General features: G+C 52.6%; 1 protein-coding gene across 1 annotated transcript; it reads right to left on the bottom strand.

Annotated features, from left to right (window-relative positions):
* Positions 1-4,116: 4,116 nt before the first annotated feature.
* On the bottom strand, positions 4,117-7,087 carry LOC307109465 (mammaglobin-A-like). The gene is made up of 3 exons (XM_079788196.1): positions 6,951-7,087; positions 6,376-6,563; positions 4,117-4,300 (listed from the first exon to the last, which is right to left on the bottom strand). Exons 1-3 carry the CDS (start codon positions 7,003-7,005, stop codon positions 4,262-4,264), a joined length of 282 nt encoding a protein of 93 aa, XP_079644322.1. The 5' UTR covers positions 7,006-7,087; the 3' UTR covers positions 4,117-4,261.
* Positions 7,088-20,498: the final 13,411 nt, after the last annotated feature.

The following is a 20,498-nucleotide window of genomic DNA, read 5'->3' as shown; positions in this document are numbered from 1 at the left end:
TTCCCATGCCTGCTCTTCTCTCCTAGACCTTCTCGAAGGACGTTTGCATCATGGAAGCCCAGAGGGAGCCCACTACCACGCTCCTGCCCAAGCAGAGTTTACCCAGCATGCACTGCTGCTCAGCAGACGAAGCTGCCCACAGCCCAGACGGAGCCAGGAAGCCGCTGTGCCTTAGGCGACCTGAGCGAGACAGGGAGTGGCAGGTGGGCAAGGGGATGGGCTACAGTTGGGGCGGGCTTGGCACGCGTTGATGGGTCCTGTGGAAGCAAGAGAGCCTGGATTAGGGGTGGGGAACCTCTTCTTCCGCAAAGGGCCATTTGGATATTTATAGCATCCCGCGTGGGCCATACAGAATTATCAGCTTTCAAATGGGCCTGCTAACGTGGAGCACACATTTCATTGACTCGTCCCTAATGCCTTGGCAGGGCAACCACATGATTTCTGGGCCTCATACAGCCTGCGGGCCGGACGTTCCCCACCCCGCACGAACCTGCGTCATCCACCTTCACTCTGACCCGGTGGAGATCATCACCAACTCTAGTCCCAGAATGTGGTCGGTCATTCGCACCATAGCCTTAATGGGGAGGGCGCGGGTGGGGGAAATGCTGTATAACAGTGACTTTTAAACAGCAAAAAGTTTTAAATTTTGATCTTTTTTTTCATCTATAGTTCCCGCTTTTTTGCCATGTGTAAGAAATCCGTGCCAAACAGAGACACTGCAATTTTGTCCTGTTTTCTTCTAGGAGTTTTATATTTTTAGATTTTACAGTTAGTCCTATGATACATCAGGAGTTAAATCTGATATACTGGTGGGGCTGGAGATTTTTTAATGTAGCCAGTTGTTCCAAAACAATTTGTTGAGACGCATCCTTCCCCCCCCCCCCCCCCCCCCCCGGGATTGCTTCTCCACCTTGGTGAAAAGCCACGTGACCCATGGACAGATTCTGGTTCTGGTCTCTGCAGTTCCTCAGCTCTGTTTGTTCATCTTCACATCGAGACCATGCCATCCCGACTACTGTAGCTTTGTGGTACATTTGGAAGTCATGTAGTATTGCCCCTCCACATTTGTTCTCATTTTTCAAAATTGTTTTGGCTATTGTAGGTCCATTGCAGTTAAATAGAAATTTTGCAACCAGATTTTTCATAAACTTGCCAAAATAAAACAAGCCTATCTGGACTTTGGTTGAGAGTTCATTGCATTAAACCCATAAATCTATTTGGAGAAACTGACATCTTAAGAATATGCTTCCTAACAGTATGTGTTTCCCATGTAGGTCTTCCTGAATTCCTCTCAGCAATATTTTATACGTTTTACTCTACAGGTCTTTCGTGTCTTTTATTCAGTTTACTAGAGGCCTGGGGCATGAAAATTCATGCACTGGAGGGGGTGGTCTCTCAGCCGGGCCTGCCCCCTCTCACAGTCTGGGAGCCCTCATGTATTGGTTTCCCTCGTGTGGGCGCCATATACTGGGGTTCTTTGCCCAGCCTTACGAAGGGTTCAGCATTGCGGAGAAAGGGGCTGATGTGTAGATTCAAGGAGGAGTCCAAAGACGAAGGATAATTTTGAAAGGCATGGGGGGGGGGGGGTCAGAGGAGCTACAGCTGAAGGAGCTAGAAGACTACTTCCTTGTCTAGGACCCCATGCTATTTATTTGACACAATTTGTCCTAAGGCAAGGTGGAGATATACACTTCAAAGGGTAAGGTTTCAAGGGGTATACAGAAGCATTGTCAGTTTGGGGAATAGCCTACAGCTGTGCAGGTGTTTGACCAACTGGAGTCAATCAAATGCCCTGAGCTGCCTGGCAGGAGACAATCCCATTCAGGTTTGGGGGAGGTGCTGTTTAGCTGTTCCAACAGGTAAACTACATATGTGGCTCACCCTTGTTCAGCCGCCCAAGCTTCACCAACCTTTGGGTGAAACTCGTGTAATTATTACATGCTGGAATTGGTTCCCGGCACCCTCAGGGTCGGGAGGCAACCCGGCGATCAGGGCAAGGCGATGCCCCCATCACACCTCTGCTGCTGCCACTGCCGGCAGCACAAGCATTGGCTGGATCTTGTTAGGTGAGCCTCAGGCGGGCCTGGGCAGATGGGCAGACGACATCCGAGGCTTGCCTGCACCTCGGGCCGGCCCTGGGTGGCTGGGGGCTGAGGCGACTGGGCGCTACCATCTTTGAGTGCATGGCAGTCAATTAGCATATTCTCTCCTTATTGGCTGTGGGCACCGCTGTCTTTGTCAGGGCGTGGCATCAATTAGCATATTCCCTCTTTAGTAGATAGGATTCCTAAGATTTTTGATAATATTAGACATTATTGTAAATTGCACTTTCTGATTGTTCAAGAATATAGTAATAAAATTAATTTTTGTATATTTATCTTATATCCTGCAACCATGCTAAACTCGCTTAACCCTTTGGTAGACACTCTGAGATTTTCTACAAGTCATCTCTGAAAATAGTTTTACACTTTATCTTAGCCAAAGTAGTGGTTTTACCTCCATCATTTTTGGCATTGGTCATTTCTTTCTCTTCATCCTGTTCAGTCTAGACAGGTGTATGGATTGTTTTTGAGCTTCTCAAAGAACCCGCTTTTGGTTTAAATATTTTCTATAACTTTTTCCCAATGTCATCGATTTCTGCTCCACCTTTGTTATTTCCCTCCTTCTGCTTATACTTTTACTAGAGGCCTGGTCACGAATTCACGCCTAGCTGGGGTTCTGCCGGGAGAAGAGGACCTGAGAGGTTGGGGGCAAGCCCCGCCCCCAATAGGGGTATGGGTGGCCGATCCGTGGGGGGTCTGGCGGGGGGGGGCAGGGAAGGGCCCCCACAGACACTGACTCTGCTGGCACCTTGACCTTGGAGTTCCCAGTCTCAATAAATGTTTGCTTAAGCCTCCTGGTCTATGTACCTCCTTAAGCAGCCTGAGCGGACTAGGACAGTATGTACGGTCTGTATCCACTCAGAACTCTGTGCTTATCATGTCTCGATGTGTAAAAATATAGAGTTTTCATCTGAGGTACCATTTCCTTTCAACTCAGCAACTTTCAGAACGCAGGGCCTTCAGCAGCTCCACCACCATGTCCACGCCACCGGCAAAGGGACAGACGCCTCTCCCAACGGCCGGGTCCAGCAGGAGCAAAGGCAACTTCCCAAAGGCCTCAGAGCCCAAGACTGCATGGCCCACGAGTTCTCACTAAAGAACACTGTGTGTGTGCACGCGCATGTGTGCGTGTGTGCGCTTGTGTCTGTGAGTGTGTGTTTGTGTGTGTGCGATTGCGTCTGTGAGTGTGTGTTTGTGTGTGTGCATGTGTGAGTGTGTGTGTGTATGTGTGAGTGTGTGTGTTTGTGTGTGTGTGTGTTTGTGTGTGTGTGCGTGTGAGTGTGTGTGTGTGCGCTTGTGTCTGTGAGTGTGTGTGTTTGTGTGTGTGTGTGTTTGTGTGTGTGTGCGTGTGAGTGTGTGTGTTTGTGTGTGTGTGTGTGTTTGTGTGTGTGTGCGTGTGAGTGTGTGCGTGTGTGTGCGCTTGTGTCTGTGAGTGTGTGTTTGTGTGTGTGTGCATGTGTCTGTGAGTGTGTGTGTGTGTGAGTGTGTGTATGTGTGTGTGAGTGTGTGTGTTTGTGTGTGTGAGTGTGTGTGTTGGGTAAGCTATAAGCTGTGGGTTGGGGAAAGGGTCCTTTGTCTGGGCCTAGTGGTGTCAGGGGGCCAGGGTGTTCTGGAGAAGTGGGAGGACATTCAAGCCAGGATGGAGCCCCGCTTTGCCCGAGTCCCTTCTCTCACTGCTCTGTTCCCTCCCCGCCCCTCGGTCAGGAACAGAGAGCACCCAGAGGTGAGCCCGGCCCTGGGGGAGGGTGCAGTGTGGACGTGAGGACATGGGGGCGTCCTGGAACCTGAGCGCCTGAGGTCGGATCAGAAGGTCCCAAGAGGTGGGGGGAGGGCACTTTCCCAGGGACAGGGTCCTGTTGGGCTCAGGATGGTCAGGGGCAGGGTGCCCTGCAGATCCCTTCGTCTCAGCCACGGGTTCTGAACTGAGCGCCCGTGTCCCAGCGTGTGCGCAGCGCAGTGTGCGGGAGTCTCCGCGGGCCCCGTTTGGTCAGTCACCCAAGAGAGCGCTGGTGTGCAGGCGCTTTATTGAAATGAATGTGGGGAGGTTTCAACCATGTCTTGCGGTTTCAGGATCTAAAGGCCCAGAGGGGCGCTCAGCTGTGGTCTGCCGGGGAGAGTCCTGGCTGGCCGGTCTGTCGTCGGAGGAAAGGCCGTGTGGGTCAGTAGGAGGCACACTGCTCGCTGTTGTATATGGCGTCCTGGAAAACACACAGAGTCATCCCTCCGACTCTCCCACCAAGGCCCCTGAGCACAGACGTGGCCTCTCCTCGTCCTCCCGCCACGGAGAGGAGCGGGCGCGGGCGTTCAGCCGGGGTCTCCCCTTGTTCTGGGGCTCAGGAGGCAGTGCCTGAGGCCCAGGCCGCGCTGCTTCCAGACCCGTCCCCCCGGGCGCTGGGCGCTGGTCCCTGCGTGTGTCCTCTGCTGGGGACGAGGCCTCCGTGCCCAGGCTGTGCTGCCCCCGCTCCGTGTCTCAGCCCCAACACGCGCCCGTGAGCAGCTGGGGGGCTGCGGGCCTGCACCCGGATGCCGGCCACGTGCCTGTGGTCACAGAGCTGAGGACACGCGCACCCGAGGGGCTCGTCTGACCTCCGTTTGCAAAGAGAAGGCCGCACCCGCCATGGAGGGCTCCTGAGGCTTTCAGGTGGAACCACGGTGAGCGCCTGTCCCAGAAGCGGGACCCTCCCTCCCCAACGTACAGCTTCGTCCTGTGATGGTCCCCACCTCCAGGGCCTCTCCTCTCGCCCAAGTGCAGTGCCAGGCCCTGAGCGTCCCCTCCATCCTCCCCCCTTCCCGGAGGCCACGCTCTCAGAGACCGGCCCGCACACATCCCAGCAGGTGCCTCCCCCACGCGCTTGGCTTCCTCCTCGTTCCTGCAGGTCCCCCAGCTCCTCAGCAGCCCGGCGTCAGGAAGCGCCTGGTCATGCAGAGCGGATGTCTCTGCCATGGCCAGACCTCCCACTGCTGCCCGGACTGCTTCCGGGGGCTGTTAGGGTGGGGACTGACCGCCAGGAAGGACTGAACCCTCTCTTCTCTAATCAGAAAGAGGGGCTCACCGTTTACACTGACTCTTGTTTCAACAACCCGCCCCCCCTGGCGGTTCCCAGCCGAGGTTTCCCCTGTCACTCACGGGGCAGCCACAGGCCCAGGCCCGCCGGCCACGTGCACTGGCCGACGTGGGTGCCACAAGGGCCGGGCACCGCGTTCCTGAGAGTGGGCTCTCCTGACCGGTGACTCTGCTCTCTTGTGAAGACTCTTTTTTCAAAAATGTATTTTTATTGGTTTCAGAGAGGAAGGGAAAGGGAGAAAGAGATTGAAACATCAATGATGAGAGAGAATCATTGATTGGCTGCCTCCTGCACGCCTCCCACTGGGGATCAAGCCTGCAACCCAAACTTGTGTCCTTGACCCGAATCATACCCAGGACCCTTCAGTCCCCAGGTAGAAGCTCTATGCCCTGAGCCAAACCGCCCAGGCAGTGGTCTGCAGACTCCTTAGTCAACAGAGCCAAATACCAACAGTATAACGATTGAAATCTCTTTTGAGAGCCAAAGTTTTTAAACTTAAACTTCTTCTAACGCCTCTTCTTCAAAATAGACTCGCCCAGGCCGTGGTATTTTGTGGAAGAGCCACACTCAAGGGGCCAAAGAGCCCCATGTGGCTCGCGACCACGGCCTAGGGCTTTAGAAAATGCATTGAAATGCTTTCCTACCTGTGTTTCTCACTCTGAAACGTGAGGGTCGTCTCGAGAATCAGAGCTTTGGGGCTTGAGGGGTAGGCAAGCCTTTGCCCACACGCTCTCCTCCCTCTTGGCCTCTCTCACAGAGAGACTCCACCACGTGGGCAGGCCCAGCAGCCACGCGCCTTGGTCGGCTTTCTGGATGTGAAACTATTCACACTCCCAACAACCACATTCCCTGAGATGACGTGAAGCGTGATCAGCACTTGCTTTCAAGACGTCAGTGCCACCCTAGCTGGATGGGCTCAGTGCAGGGAGCACTGGCCTGAAGGGTCCTGGGTTTGATTCCAGGCAAGGGCACATGACTGGGTTGTGGGCTCAATCCCCAGCAGTTGACATGCAGCAGGCAGCCGATCCATCATTCTCTCTCATCACTGATGTTTCTATCTCTCTCTCTCTCCCTCTCCCTTCCTCTCTGAAATCAATAAAAATACATTTTTAAAAATTATAATTAAGAAAAAAGTAGTTAGTAACGAACTGAGAGCCCGCTGGTCCCTGGCCAGAGCGGCCAGAGCGGGAAGAAGAAGCCGCCATTACCATCATCACGAAGATGTTGCTCAGGGTTTCGTTGCTCTGGTCGAGAAAGCACTGCTTAAACTTCCTGAGGGCGCTCTCAGTCCTTTCACCCGGGATGAACTGCTGAAGGTCTTCGATGTATTGAGACTTGGACTCTGCAGCATCAATGCTCTTACCGATCACATACTCAACCATTTCGCAGCCAGAACCTGGGAAGAAAGCACACAAAAGCGGGCTCAGACCCAGAGGCACCAAGTCCTTGCTGGGCGTAACCATGACGATGGCCATCTTCTTACCTCCCAGGAGAGACAGACATTCAGAGAGCTTATGGGCAATGGTCGGAGTCCCCTGTTCTGGGAGAGCGAACTCGGGGTCTAGGATGTTCTCTGAGCCCCAGGATATCTGCCTCCTTGTCCCGCCTCCCGCACCCAATGCCCCCAGCTCCCTGGCTTCCACAGCCCAGAGAGCCAAACACGATGGAGCCAGGAAGATGGCAGAGAAATGAGGCGCTCTGGCCTGGGGCTTGGGGAGCAGGAGGTCTGCCCCAGGGGCCCTGACACCACCTCCCCCCGAAAGCCTGGTGTTGCCACACTCACCGGCATAGCAGTAAAGGGGGAGGGCGGTCAGCATGAGCACCACCGCCAGCTTCATGGCTCAGGCAGCTGCTGCGGGCTGGTCACTCGGACGTGGCAGGGAAGAAGGACTCACTTAGGAGGTGAGAGCCCAGACTCCTCCTTTTATTCTCCTGGCGGCCACTTAGCCCCTCCCACAGATGATGGGATGAGTCACGGGATGAACCTGGCGTTGGGCCCAGAAAGGACAGCGAGAATCATCTGGAACCCAGCCCGCCCGTGGTCTGTTTGTAGAAACCAAGGAATCAGAGCCTTAAAAACCCTCATAGATTTCATAACGGCAATCATGATAACGAAATTAGATAAAATTAATGCTGAAGTGCTTGCTAAATAAAGTAAGTTACAGCATTGTGAGTCTGTGTTCTCATTCTTGTTTTATTAATATTTGGTCCTCACTTATCTCTTCCTCCTCCTCCAGCTCTTCCTCCCTCTCCATGTGTCTCCTCCCCTCCCCTTCTCCTTCTAGCCCCCTTACTCCTCTCTGTTTTCTTCTGCTTCTTCTATAAGGTACGGACATCTTCACATTCCCTGCCTGTGCCTCCTGCCTCAACAATCACCTGGGCTGGGTGCAATACCACCCAGCACCTGTGGAGGGCAGACGTTCCTCACCTGTACACTCAGTCAGGTGCCTTCTGTTGGACAACAGCAATAGCTTCTCACCTTGGTTGAAGGTTGTTGGTACAAAGACTATCTCACTTAGGTAAGCCAATTTTATAAATCCTATATAATAGAAGGCTAATATGCAAATTGTGCCCTTGGCTGGGATTTCAACTGGGAGTTTGACCAGGAGGTGGAGCCAGCTGGCCAACCGCCCACAGCCCCTATCCCCAGCGGCCCCCGCCCCTGATTGTCCCCTGCCACCCTGATTGGGGCCAGGGCTAGCTGGCCAACTGCCTGTGTCCCCTCCCTACATGCCCCCTTTGACTGGCCTGATTGGCCCGATCAGGGCAGGCTGGCCGGACTCCACCCATGCACAAATTCATACACTAGGCCTCTAGTTTAGTTATAAATGTAGAGTTACATTTTGTTCCGTTTTGTTAGCTTTAGGGTTTTCCTTCCACTGATTCAGGAGATGATGTGAGAAGTAGAATCCCTGATGCTTAAGGGAGGCAGCACTGGATGGTGGGAGATATCTGGGCCCGTGCAGATATGGATTTGCATCTTGGATGCCACCGCTAACCACGAAGTGACCTTGGGAAAGAGAGTGCTGGTTGTCCCCAACTTCCGTTTCTACAACGAGCATAAATGACACTGAGGCGGCTTTTGTAAGAATGCCAGGCACTCCACATAGAAGCCGAGCACAGGGCCTAGGAAGGGTAATCATGACTAACCCACAGGTTTCATCTACACATCCATGCATGCATACATACATACATACATACACATATATACATACATACTTTCATCCATCCATCCATTCATCCATTCATCTATCCATCCACCTGTCATCCTCACATCCATCCTTCCAACCAGCCATCTACAGTCAACATCTATCCAAACATCCATCCATCCATCCATCCATCCATCCATCCATCCATCCCTTTATGCATCCATGTTCATAACAACCAGGATTCTCCTAAGCCTGGGCCCTGTGGTTCATGTCACAGATTCAGCCATAGGAACGAGTTAAAGCAGGAACTTACACCTGTGCAGCTTACCTCGAACTGGAAGTCAATAAACAAGCTTCCCATTGAATCCTACCTAATAAAAGAGTAATATGCAAATTGCCCATCACCTCAACACATAAGATGGATGCCCCTATGTGGACCCAAGATGGCCGCTACAAGTTGGCCAGCAGGGGAGGGCAGTTGGGAGGGACCAGGCCTGCAAGGGAGGGTAGTTTTGGGTGATCAGGCCAGCAGGGGAGGGCAGTTAAGGGTGACAAGGCCAGCAGAGGAGGGAAGTTGGGGGCAACCGGGCGTGTAGAGAAGGGCAGTTGGGGGAAACCCAGACCGGCAGGGGAGAGCAGTTTAGGGGGACCAGGCCTGCAGGAAGGGCATTTGGGGGGGACCAGGCCCGCAGGGGAGGGCAGTTAGGGGTGACCAGGCCTGCAGGGGAGGGCACTTAGGGGTGACCAGGCCTGCAGGGGAGGGCACTTAGGGGCAATCAGGCTGGCAGAAGAGCAGTTAGGCTTCAATCAGGCTGGCAGGGGAGTGGTTAGGGGGTGATCAGGCTGGCAGGCAGAAGCAGTTAGGGGCAATGAGGAAGGCAGGCAGGCGAACAGTTGGGAGCCAGCAGTCCTGGATTGTGAGAGGGATGTCCGACTTCACATTTAGGCACAATGCTACTGGGATCAGGCCTAAACGGGAAGTCGGCATCCCTCAAGGGGTCCCAGACTGGAGAGGATGTAGGCTGGGCTAAGGGACACCCCCCATGCACGAATTTCATGCACCGGGACTCTACTATGAGATAAAGGAAAGTGATTGTGTCATGAACAACAGAAAACCGCTAGGGCAGCATCCTGCAGGACGTCCCGGCAGGCGATCACGCTAGGACTCCTTAGGTTGTGTACCATTTCCTGCATCAGTGAACAGTGACTCCCAGGGACCTGCTGGATAGGAGTGTTCTAGAAGAGGCAACAGCAGGTACCGAGGCCCTGAGTGCGATGGCACTCGGCAAGGAAAGGGAAGCCTGGAAAGTGTGCCTCTCGGTATCAGACAGGCAGGATGCCTCATGAGAGAGAAAACTCACATCAGTGTAAGCGGCGCCAGGATGAAGCAACAAGAGAGCCGACGTGGCTTAGAGTAAAGAAAGAGACATGGGTGAGAGCGCCTGAGAGGTGAGCCAATAGGTAATGAGCCGTGAATGCACTGTCCTCTGTGTGGATGGTTTGGGACCCATTTCTTTCTATCATTCAGCTGCACCCCATGTTTCCAAGCACAATATTGACTTAGGAAGATTCTAGGAATAAGGAAGGTTGTGTTCTTATGTGTGCACTGTCTCCTTGTTGACCGTTGTTGGCCATCATTCCTAAGGCACATGAATGACAGCCATAATGAATGGGAGACTTCCTCCTTGAACAGGACTCAGTGAGGGCTCTGCTGGTGTCCGTGGTTATGGACCTGCCCTTTTGTCTGCGGGACAGTGGGCCTCATAGCAAAAGTAACCCCCTGTCGTGTACGATGAGTCTGTGTTTCTTTACTTCCATGTTTTCTCCAGAGCCCATGATGACCGTTCTCAGGTGCATCAATGATCTATGACTCGGCTCACAAGAGACTCATTTAAAGGAAGTGTTCACCAAGAAAACCAAGATGGTGGCATAAGGTAAACACCTGTACATGCTGCCTCTCACAACCACACCCAAACTAAAACTAAAAGACAAAATGTCTATCACCTAGAACCACAGGAAAGGTGGCTGAGTAGAAGTTATACAACTAGAAGGAGAGAGAAAAGCGCGTTTGACCCAGTAGGACGTGCAAAGGCATGGAAAAGCCAAGGTACAGAGGCGCACGGAGAGGGCTGGCGACTGGGTGCGCTGTTTTTTTTTTCAATCCGAAGAGAGACAAAAGCTCCTGACTGCTCTGAACGCCAGTTTCCAGTGAGACTCTGGGGACACAGACTCGTACGGGGAGAAGCGAGATTGTCCGCGATTGGGTCAGAGAGTGACGGTGGCTCTCTCGCAGAGGTGCGATCGCACGAATCATTGTTTGCTGGCTTGGGCGCAGGATGCGGGGACGTAGAAATGCGGAGACGCAGAGAGGGCTGACTGGCAGCCATCGCTGTTTGCCATGCCCTAGTGATTCCCTGAGACCCTGCCTCTCCCAATTTACAAACCCACCCAAACTGTGCGCAGTGGCTTTTGCATATGAATGGCCTGCCCTATCGCACCTTAACCTAACAAACTGCAGCTGGGTCAGCTCCAAAACTTCCAAACCCCAAGCAAAGAGGAGAAATCTGCAGATCTCGCAGTAGCTCCTGCTGAGTGGCCTCAGACAGTAGCTGACCTGCACCTCCTTGGAGATCCAGGAGCCAGTGTATCTCGTGGTCAGTGTGAGACGACACCAGATTTCAACTCCTCACATCCATAATTGACACACTCAAGAGGCAGACTCAGTGAGCACCAAAGCCCCACTGAAGCAAGTCCTGCCCCATAAGGGTGTCTCCAGCACAGCAGTTCTTCCATTATAGACACCGTGGGTTCTCACAGCCAATTGGCCTGGAGGTCAATTCCTCCCTGTGTACCAACAGCAATCAAGGCTTAACTACAACAAGACTGTGCACTCAGCCCACAAAGGGGTGCACCAACAGTGTCCACCTCAGGTGACTGGAGAGGCTGAACCACTGGGCCCTATAGGTCACCTATCACACAAAGCCACTCCATCAACACAGGGAAGCAGCCAAAATGCGGAGACAAAGAAACATGTCACTGGCCGTGGGCCCCTGGATCCGGGTGAGCCTGGGTCCCGGGTCCGGGTGAGGCCATGGGCCCCTGGATCCGGGTGAGCCTGGCCCCGGGTCCGGGTGAGGCCGTGGGCCCCTGGATCCGGGTGAGTCTGGGTCCCGGGTCCGGGTGAGGCCGTGGGCCCCTGGATCCGGGTGAGCCTGGCCCCGGGTCCGGGTGAGGCCGTGGGCCCCTGGATCCAGGTGAGCCTGGCCCCGGGTCCGGGTGAGGCCGTGGGCCCCTGGATCCGGGTGAGCCTGGGTCCTGGATCCGGGTGAGGCCGTGGGCCCCTGGATCCAGGTGAGGCCACGCGCCCCTGGGTCCGGGTGAGGCCACGTGCCCCTGGGTCCGGGGGAAGCTGGAGCCCGGGTCCGGGCGAGGCCGTGTGCCCCTGGATCCGGGTGAGGCTGGATCTCGGGCCCGGGAGAGGCCACGCGCCCCTGGGTCCGGGTGAGGCCATGCGCCCCTGGGTCCGGGTGAACCTGAATCCTGGGTCTGGGCGAGGCCGTGTGCCCCTGGATCTGGGTGAGGCTGGGTCCCGGGTCCGGGTGAGGCCGTGGGCCCCTGGATCCGGGTGAAGCCGTGCCCCTGGGTCCGGCCGAGACCAAACCAGAGGGAATCGGACCTGCATTACCACCATTTGTCCACCATCCAGAGCTGAGGGGTCAGTGCCGACATGTACTCATAAGGAACTGGTGGACACTGATATTGGGTCTCAAAAGAACTGTTGGTCCAGAAAGAAACTCACTACAGACTGATTCATTTGCCTGTCAGCATAACTATTATTGCTCGTCGCACATTCAGTTCTTATAAGTATATCTCTAGTGACACATGATTTCGCTCATCTAGGGGAAATGATGAACAACATAGACTGATGAACAAGAACAGAACCAGAAACAAGGAGGCATCTATCGGACTATCGGGCCTCAGAGGGAGGATAGGGGAGGGTGGGGGGAGGGGGGAGAGATCAACCAAAGGTCTTGTGTGCATGCATATGAGCCTAACCAATGCTTAAGTTCAACAGAGGGTTGGGGCATCCATGGGGAGGGGTGTGGGATGGGAATGGGGGGATGAGGACAAATATGTGACACCTTAATCAATAAAGAAATTTTTAAAAAAATAAAAAATAAAAAAATAATTTAAAAAAAAAAGAAAAGAAACATGTCACTAATGAAAGAAATGGAGGAAAGAAAACTACTGGATACAGAGTTCAAAACCACAGTTATAAGGTTACTCAAGAATTTACTAGAAACCTCCAAGGAATTTAGTGAGACATTTAAGGATCTTAATGAGAATGCCAAAAAAAAAAAAAAATGGAGAAGGACCATTCAGAAATTAAGCATACACTGTCTGAAATAAAGAATAATATACAGTAATTCAACAATAGACCAAAGGACCCCAAGAATCAAAATAAAGATTTGAAATATGAGGAAGAAAAAACACCCATCTAGAAAAACAAAATGAAAAAATAATCCAAAAATATGAAGATAGTGTAAGGAGTCTCTGGGACAACTTCAAGCACACCAACATTTGAATTATGAGGGTGCCAGAGGAAGAGAGAGAGCAAAATATTGAAAACTTATTAGAAGAAATAATGACAGAAAACTTTCCCTACCTGGTGAAAGAAATAGACTTACAAGTACAGGAAGCACACAGAACCCCAAATAAGAGGAATCCAAAGAGGACCACACCAAGACACATCATAATTAAAATGCCAAGGGCAAAAGACAAGGAGAGAATCTTGAAAGCAGCAAGAGAAAAACAGTTAGTTACCTACAAGGGAGTACCCATACGACTGTCAGCTGATTTCTCAACAGAAACTATGCAGGCCAGACGGGAGTGGCAAGAAATATTCAAAGTGATGAACAGCAAGAACCTACAACCAAGATTACTCTACCCAGCAAAGCTATCATTCAGAATTGAAGGTCAGATAAAGAGCTTCACAGACAAGAAAAAGCTAAAGGAGTTCATCACCACCAAACCAGGATTATATGAAATGCTGAAGGGTATTCTTTAAGAAGAGGAAGAAGAAGAGAAAGGTCAAGATAAACATTATGAACAACAAAGTGACAACAAATACATATCTATCAACAAGTGAATCTAAAATTCAAGTGAATAAAAAAACTCTGATGAACAGAATAAACTGGTGAATATAATAGAATCAGGGGCATAGAAACGGAGTGGACTGCCAATTCTCGGGGGGAAGGGGGTGTGAGGGGTGCGGGAAGAGTTTGGACAAAAATCTTACACCTATGGTTGAGGACAGTGGCGGGGAGTAAGGGCATGGGGTCGGAGGGGGGGGGATCGATTGGAGAGGAGCTATGGGGGGGGGGAAGAGGAACATCTGTAATAATCTGAACAATAAAGATTTATTTTTAAAAAATAAAAATAAAGGAAGTGTTCACAAACAGAAATAGATAAACCAAAGTCCACATGCTTGTATTGCTGGCCTGATGGTTTCTGCTCCAAATAGTCCTTAGACCCAGGTCCCCAAATTCAGTTCAGAAACTGGAGCACGGAAGTCCACTTTGGTTTCCGTGTTGGTGTGGCATCTCTTGGCCACCTGCTGTGACAGACCATGCTGCAGAGGTGAGCTATCCAGGCAGAGGGCACATAATGTGCGGTGAGAGAGGATGGTGTTTGCTCAGTGCTTAGGCCCCACAAGTGGCGAGAGGCACTGACACTGACGTCATGGTTATTTGGGGTCTGGCCATGCTTAGTGACAGTCACAGCACTCAGTGAGGGCCGTTCCTATGCTCAGTGACTCCTGCACTGAGAAAAGCCTGTGAGAGGTGGTCAGGTGTAGCTGATCTGTGAGCTTCTCATTATTTGTGAGTTTGCGGTAGAAATAGGCTTCACTGTATTTGGACGCAAGAAACTTTCTACTTTACTTTTCCCCCGATCCTGTAAACGGGCTCCGCCCCTCGCTTCCAGGGCTGTTGAGACACAAACCTCAACGACGTTCTTGGAGGTGAGCCTCTTCTTCCGTAAGATCATGCCAGCATCTGGAGGCTGTCCGGGGAGGTACTTTCCCAGGACGGAAACTCAGGACAGGCCCTGGTCTTGGAAACATCTTGATGGAAGTGAGAGGTTTATCGATCATGGTGTCCAGGCCTAGACCTGGCGCCTCCCATGCCTTCAGCCTAGCCGGACGTGGGAGTGTCACCGCGGGGTCTCTTGGTACAAGGGGAAGAGGCCTAGGCTTATTGTGAGGCCTGAATGACTTACAGCCCGTAAGTCCTCAGAACAGCGCTGGCCGCAGAGTAGGTGCTGTCTACACGTCAGCTGCCAGTGATTCATTATAAACCAGAGAGGGCTCTTCTATTAAACCCTGGAGGCCAAGGAGGACCACTACAGACCAGGGACCTTCCTGCTCCTCTCCATCCTCCAACAGACGTAGAGATCATCCCGTTCAGATACTAGGGGAACGGTCAAAGTTGACAGTTAAGCACTGTATTTCGATCCATTCTTACCTGATATTTTTCTGACTCCTTGAAGGAGTTTCATGAGATCCAGTTTATGCAGATCTTCTCTGTTGAACGTAGTCTACATGGCATTGGCCTATGAACCTTCTCAATGTCCAGCTGCTCCCTGTGCTACTTGCTTCAGGTTCAGGAGAGCATGAATGGCAAATAGTGAGACAGCGCTTACTTCCTGCTGAGCACTGGTGACCACCTCTCTTTGTCTTCACAACAACAACCCAATGAGGAGAGAGATGGTGAAATTTAGTGTCCACCTGGGGCACCTCAGCAGGGAGAAGAGGCCACTAAATGCATGGAATGCCAGGGCAGCAGCATAGACCAGGATCCTCCTGAGCAAACTGAGATGTGTGGTCTCCCTCCCAGGAGGTAGGGTCACCATTTCTCCCCAGCTGCACACAGTGGGACCACAGAGGTCAAGTCCCTTGACCAAGGGCACACAGCTAGTGGGGGGCAGAGCCGGGAATGCAGCCAGGTGTTGTGACATCAGAGACAGGTCTCCTTAGTGTGACCCTTATGGCCCTTCAGGTGATGACTGAGATGGAGTCCTGGGACCTGGACTTGCCCAGCTGCCCTGTGTGGACACCAGGTGGAGGTCTGGACTGGCCCCGCAGTTTTGTGCTCGAGGCCTTTGGTCCAGGTGAAGTCTCCTCCACTGTCCCAGCCTGAGTCCCTTTAGCTTGAAACTCTTTATTTGTTCCCGATGCCACAGCACAGACAGCCCATTTCCTGTTTGAAAACGAAGCCTTGAATCTCTAGGGATCACCTTCCCAAGACCCCGTGGCTCCTGGGTGCGCCTTTCTCCTGGTGACCAGGACCTGACCTCATGGCCCTTTCCCCCTGTTGAGTCCTAGAGGTCATGACTTGGGCTTTTCTGGTCTTTGAGTGACAACAGTGATACAGTAGGTGTCTAATTAAGAAATCCTGTTCTTTGAGGAACAGGATTTGCAATTCTATTAAGAATTCTCTGATTATACAACATGTTTACTTATTGGGTCTATTTAGAAAGAGACGCGCATTTTAACTAGATAATCTAATGAAGGCACGGCTCCTGCCCAACACTAAACCCAGGCATCAGCCTGACATCCTGGTGCTAACACCGAGTCCTTTGTGTTTCTGGAGAAAAGTGTGGCATCACCATGGGTGGGACCAGGTCAGGAGAGCAAGAAGTTGGAGCTCTGACATCCAGGCTCCGGGCCACCTCTGTCCTCCTGTTACCCAGCAGTAAACATCAGCTTGATCCCATCTAACCCGGATCCATCTAATGCCTGGGGACAGGGACCCGGATTTGGGAGCTGAGTCAGGATCAGGTGCCACCTCCAGCCAGTTCTCCTTGGCTCCTTCAGAAAACCCTGACCTTTACATAACTTGATGTTTCCACGAAATGTGTGGTTAAATATTTAATCCCCACACACTTGTGACAGCCCCTAAGGCTCATTTGATTTCCATTATCTTCTCATTCTATTACTCATTTCCCTGCAGTTCATGCCGGGATTTCCTGCAAAACATAGGCCTCCAGAGCGGGCACCTCTGGCCCTTCAGGGAATGGCGAGGGGACTATGAGAGATCTAAGAACACTTCTTTCCAATGCCAGAACCGAGACTCTTTCCTGGGGCCGATTTCCCCCTCCTTGTGCCCACCTGTGAGGACATTTGTCCGAGTCCAGAGATACCTGTGTGTCCTCACAGGTGGGTGGTGTGCTATTGGCATCCACTGGGTGAGAGCAGGTTTGCTGCTAAACGGTACGGTGCTCAGGGCATCCACCAGAAGAGAACCCTTCTCCACCCAGTGGCTCCAGAGCAGTGGCCGAGGCCCCGTGATGGAGAAATCTCTGGAAGCCTTGGCGCTGGTGGAGCGTGAGGTGGTCTCGCCCTCAGTGGACAGTGAGTGGAGCCTCAGTGCAGACCTAGGCCGACAGGAATGGGGCCGTGTGTCCTCCAGCTCGGAGCTCAGCGTCAAGGTGGGGACTTCGCCAGGCTGGTCCTCACTCCTGGAGGGTTGCACGCGTTCCTGTCGGTCACCCTCACAGACTTTGTCCTTCCAGGTCCAGCCCTGTCCTCAGCTCCTCACAGAGCTTCTCTTCCTGCAGAATGCGCGCTCCTCAGGCTTGGTCTCCCTTGGATGTCTGTGCGCCTTTCATGTCTGTGATAGAAGATCATGCTGGTGACACACCTCAGCTCTCCTCTGCCCTGTCTTAGGCCCTGACCTTTCACATGCTAATCGATTCCTTAAGGCCTTGGTTGGCAAACTGCGGCTCCCGAGCCACATGCGGCTCTTTGGCCCCTTGAGTTTTTAGCAAAGGCCAGCTTAGGAGTACCCTAATTAAGTTAATAACAATGTCCCTACCGATATAGTTTAAGTTAAAAAAATTTGGCTCTCAAATGAAATTTCAATCGTTGTACTGTTGATATTTGGCTCTGTTGACTAATGAGTTTGCCGACCACTGCCTTAAGGAAATCCATTAATCCTTTCCACAAAACACATCACCTTTCCCCTAAGTTTGGTTCAGCGTAGAAGCCAAGTTATCTGAAATGATTTACACCATTTTATCCTATTTTTTGCCAAAATTTTATTCCCAACCATTTTTTGCTCTTTTTCTTTACTCCTGGCATTCCCTTGCATTTCTGTCTTACAATTTCCTGTCATTTTATACATTTTTATTTGGAAACTAGTGCCCCCGTGCACTGATTCGTGCACATTGAAAGGAAATTAATTAGAAGGTGACTGGTGGGGCACGACTGGGCAAGATGGGCCGGACATGCCCTGGAGCCAACCTCCCACTATCCCTCCCCGGTTTGAAGGGAATCTTCGGGGTGAGCGGTCCCTCGGCCTGGCCTGTGGGGATGGGGCCGAAACTGGATCTCTGACATCCCCCAAGGGGTCCTGGATTGAGAGAGGGCAGTTCTCAGGTGATGCATCCTGGAATCGGGCTTCCTCCTCTCTGATTCGGGTGTGTGTCACCCCAAATCCGCTGCTGCCAAGTCACTGCAACTGGACAGCTCCTGCGCTGAGCGTCTGCCCCCTGGTGATCATTGCGCATCATAGCCACCGGGCAGACGGTTGGATGGTCGGACGGTCACTTAGCCTTTTATATACATAGATAATGGTATAGGAGCATTGTTCCATAAAGAAAATATTGGAAGACAGCTTTCCTGAAAACATGAGCACTGTGTCTCCTGCTGTGGAAATCCTTGTGAGGAACACGTATTCACCTGTGACATCTGTGTTCTCTCCCGTGTTTACTGGGTTCCATGCCTTGTGTGTTGTGTGTTTTTTCATCGACTCCTTTTTGTAGAGCAGACCTTCTCCCCGCCTCTGAGGGAAAGAACTTAGCAGATAGACTTTTGAAGATCTGCATCCAGAAACATCTTCATTTCTTCCTGCTGACGTGGCCGTGAGCTGCATGGAGGAGGCTGGTCCTGTTCACTCACAGGTCAGAGCCTCAGGAGTGTCAGTGTCACTCGGTGGCTCCAGGCTTGTGTGGATTCTGTTTTGTTCCCAGCCTTGCCTGGGACGTGCGTCTCCTCCTGAAAGGAGCTCCTTCCTTAGGGCCCTGTTCCAGAAAGGCGCACAGAGGTGTCTGATGTGGGGCATGAGTGAGCTAGTCCCTCTCATATTCTCTTTTTAAATATATTTTTATTGATTTCGGAGAGGAAAGGAGACGGAGAGAGAAGTAGAAACATCAATGCTGAAAGAGAATCTTTGATCGAGCCACAACCCATGTGCCCTGACCGGGATTGGAACCGTGACCTCCTGGTTCCTAGGTCGATGCTCAGCCACGGAACCGCGCTGGCCGGGCCCATTTCATATTCCTCCCTGTGGGGAGATTTGCTTGATGTAATTCTTTGGTGACTTTCTTTCCACCTGGATCACTCTCATTTTGCAATCCTGTGGGTTGGACCTCCTGAATGGAAGACTTACCCTGCTGTGCTTCTCTCTCACATTTCTGGTCTTCTAGGCAGTTGTTACTCTATTCTGCTTTGTCTTCCAAATGCTTTATAATTTTCCAGCCATCGTATTTTGCATTTTCCCAGAGCAGCTTGTTTTACTTTGAATGTTTATCCCCATGAAACGCCAGCGGAGCACAGTCACCGAGCTTTCTGAAGACCCAGGACGGGGTCCCACGGGAGAGCGCTCTTCCTGGCCCCGAGGGCTTAGAGCAGTCCCACGGGACACGGATCCATGAAGAGCTTGCCCGGCTTCCGTCTCTGTCCGTTTTGATGCCGTCGATACGTCAGAAACGATGGTGGCCTCTGGGAGGAAAAGCAGGAGGAAAGGAGGGAAGGAAGGCGAGGTGTTGGCTGGGACGCGAGGGGAGGTTGTGGAGCGCACACAGGCCTGAGGAGACTGCTTTCTGAGCGCAGACACCCAGTTCCCACTCTAGGAAGCGAGTGGACAGCAGACGTGGCCTGACGTGAGGTGTGACAGCCTGGAGGGTGTATCGGGGTGGGATGCAGGCCCCGCTCCCGCTTCCGGGTGTCTTTACGCCACCTCTCAGAGCTCTAAGGTGTGTGGGAGCTTTTCCTGTGTGTTTGGTAAAACATACACAACATACCATTTACCGTTTTCACCTTATTTGCGTGTAGCACTCACTGGCATTGCTGCATGCACTGTCCTTATGTCACCTCTGTCCATCCAGATTCAACCCAAACAGGGGCTCCCCATCAAACAGTCACCTCCCCTCCCCCAGCCCCGCCTGTGCAGCCTGTGGCCCCTCCCCCATGGCCAGCAGCTCAGGGGAAAGGCCTGTGCAGACCCTGGTCTCCCAGGGGCAGAGCCTGGGAGTGGGGATGGGCCTGCAGCTGCCAGGCTGGCAGGGCGGGGAGGTCTGTGAGGGGGTGATCGAGGACAGGGTCCCAGGGCACCTGCTATGCTGGGAGCTGCTCACCCTCAGGCAGAGCCTTGCTGTCCCCCCAGGTCAGCGGGCCCCGCCTCCCAGGCACTGGGGGCCGCCCTGCAGGCGGGGGAGGTGAGACCTGGGGACTACCTGGGCTCTCCCCACCGAGATCCCCACACCTTAGTCCTGGGTGAGGCGGGGGCATCCCTGCTTTGGCATCTTCCCGGCGGGTTCTGAGAGGACCCGAGCCAGGCTGCAGGGGCCATGGGAGGACATGCTTCGTCCCCACGTCCGGTGGTGGTGACGGTCTGCCGCGTCCTGTACGGTTCGGGATCGGAGGAGGGGCCGACTCACAAAGGAAAATGCCATACAAGAAACACCCATGTGGAAGGCATTGGGGTCAGACAGAAATCTCTTTGGTGAAGAGGCACCCGAGACTGGGTCCCCTCTGCTCTTTATTCACTCTGAATACACATTTGCCCTTTAGCAATGCCTACAGCCGATCAAAGGTAAAGTTTGGGAAACAATGTCAAGGTTACCAGGTCAGAACTCGCCTGGAGTCATGGCCATCATAGCAGGAGCAGAGCTTGTGCTGATAGTCAGCCCTGCTGGACATCCAAGTCCATTGGCCTTCCACTGTCTCTTTTTGATGTTTAACTGTCGTTTGCTTTAGCCTCGACAATGACGACAATGGACTCTCACCTTCCTGGAGACCAGGCTCCAGGAAACGGGAGGCAGGACTGTGACCTTCCCGGACCCCAGGGGCTGCTGGCTGCTGGCAAACGCTGAGGTAGTTTACGAATCACAGCCATGGG

The sequence above is a fragment of the Cnephaeus nilssonii genome (assembly GCF_951640355.1).
Source record: "Cnephaeus nilssonii genome assembly, chromosome: 13".
NCBI lineage: Eukaryota > Metazoa > Chordata > Mammalia > Chiroptera > Vespertilionidae > Cnephaeus > Cnephaeus nilssonii.
The sequence above is the reverse complement of the archived record's forward strand: the minus strand, read 5'-3'. Positions and strand labels throughout refer to the sequence as shown.

Excerpts from the sequence above, each read along its gene's own strand:
- LOC307109465 (XM_079788196.1), bottom strand. The coding sequence starts at position 7,005 with ATGAAGCTGGCGGTGGTGCTCATGCTGACCGCCCTCCCCCTTTACTGC. Across the intron at positions 6,564-6,950 it reads CCCCCTTTACTGCTATGCCG|GTTCTGGCTGCGAAATGGTT; the intron begins GTGAGTGTGGCA and ends CTTTCTTCCCAG. Across the intron at positions 4,301-6,375 it reads GCAACATCTTCGTGATGATG|GACGCCATATACAACAGCGA; the intron begins GTAATGGCGGCT and ends TGTGTTTTCCAG.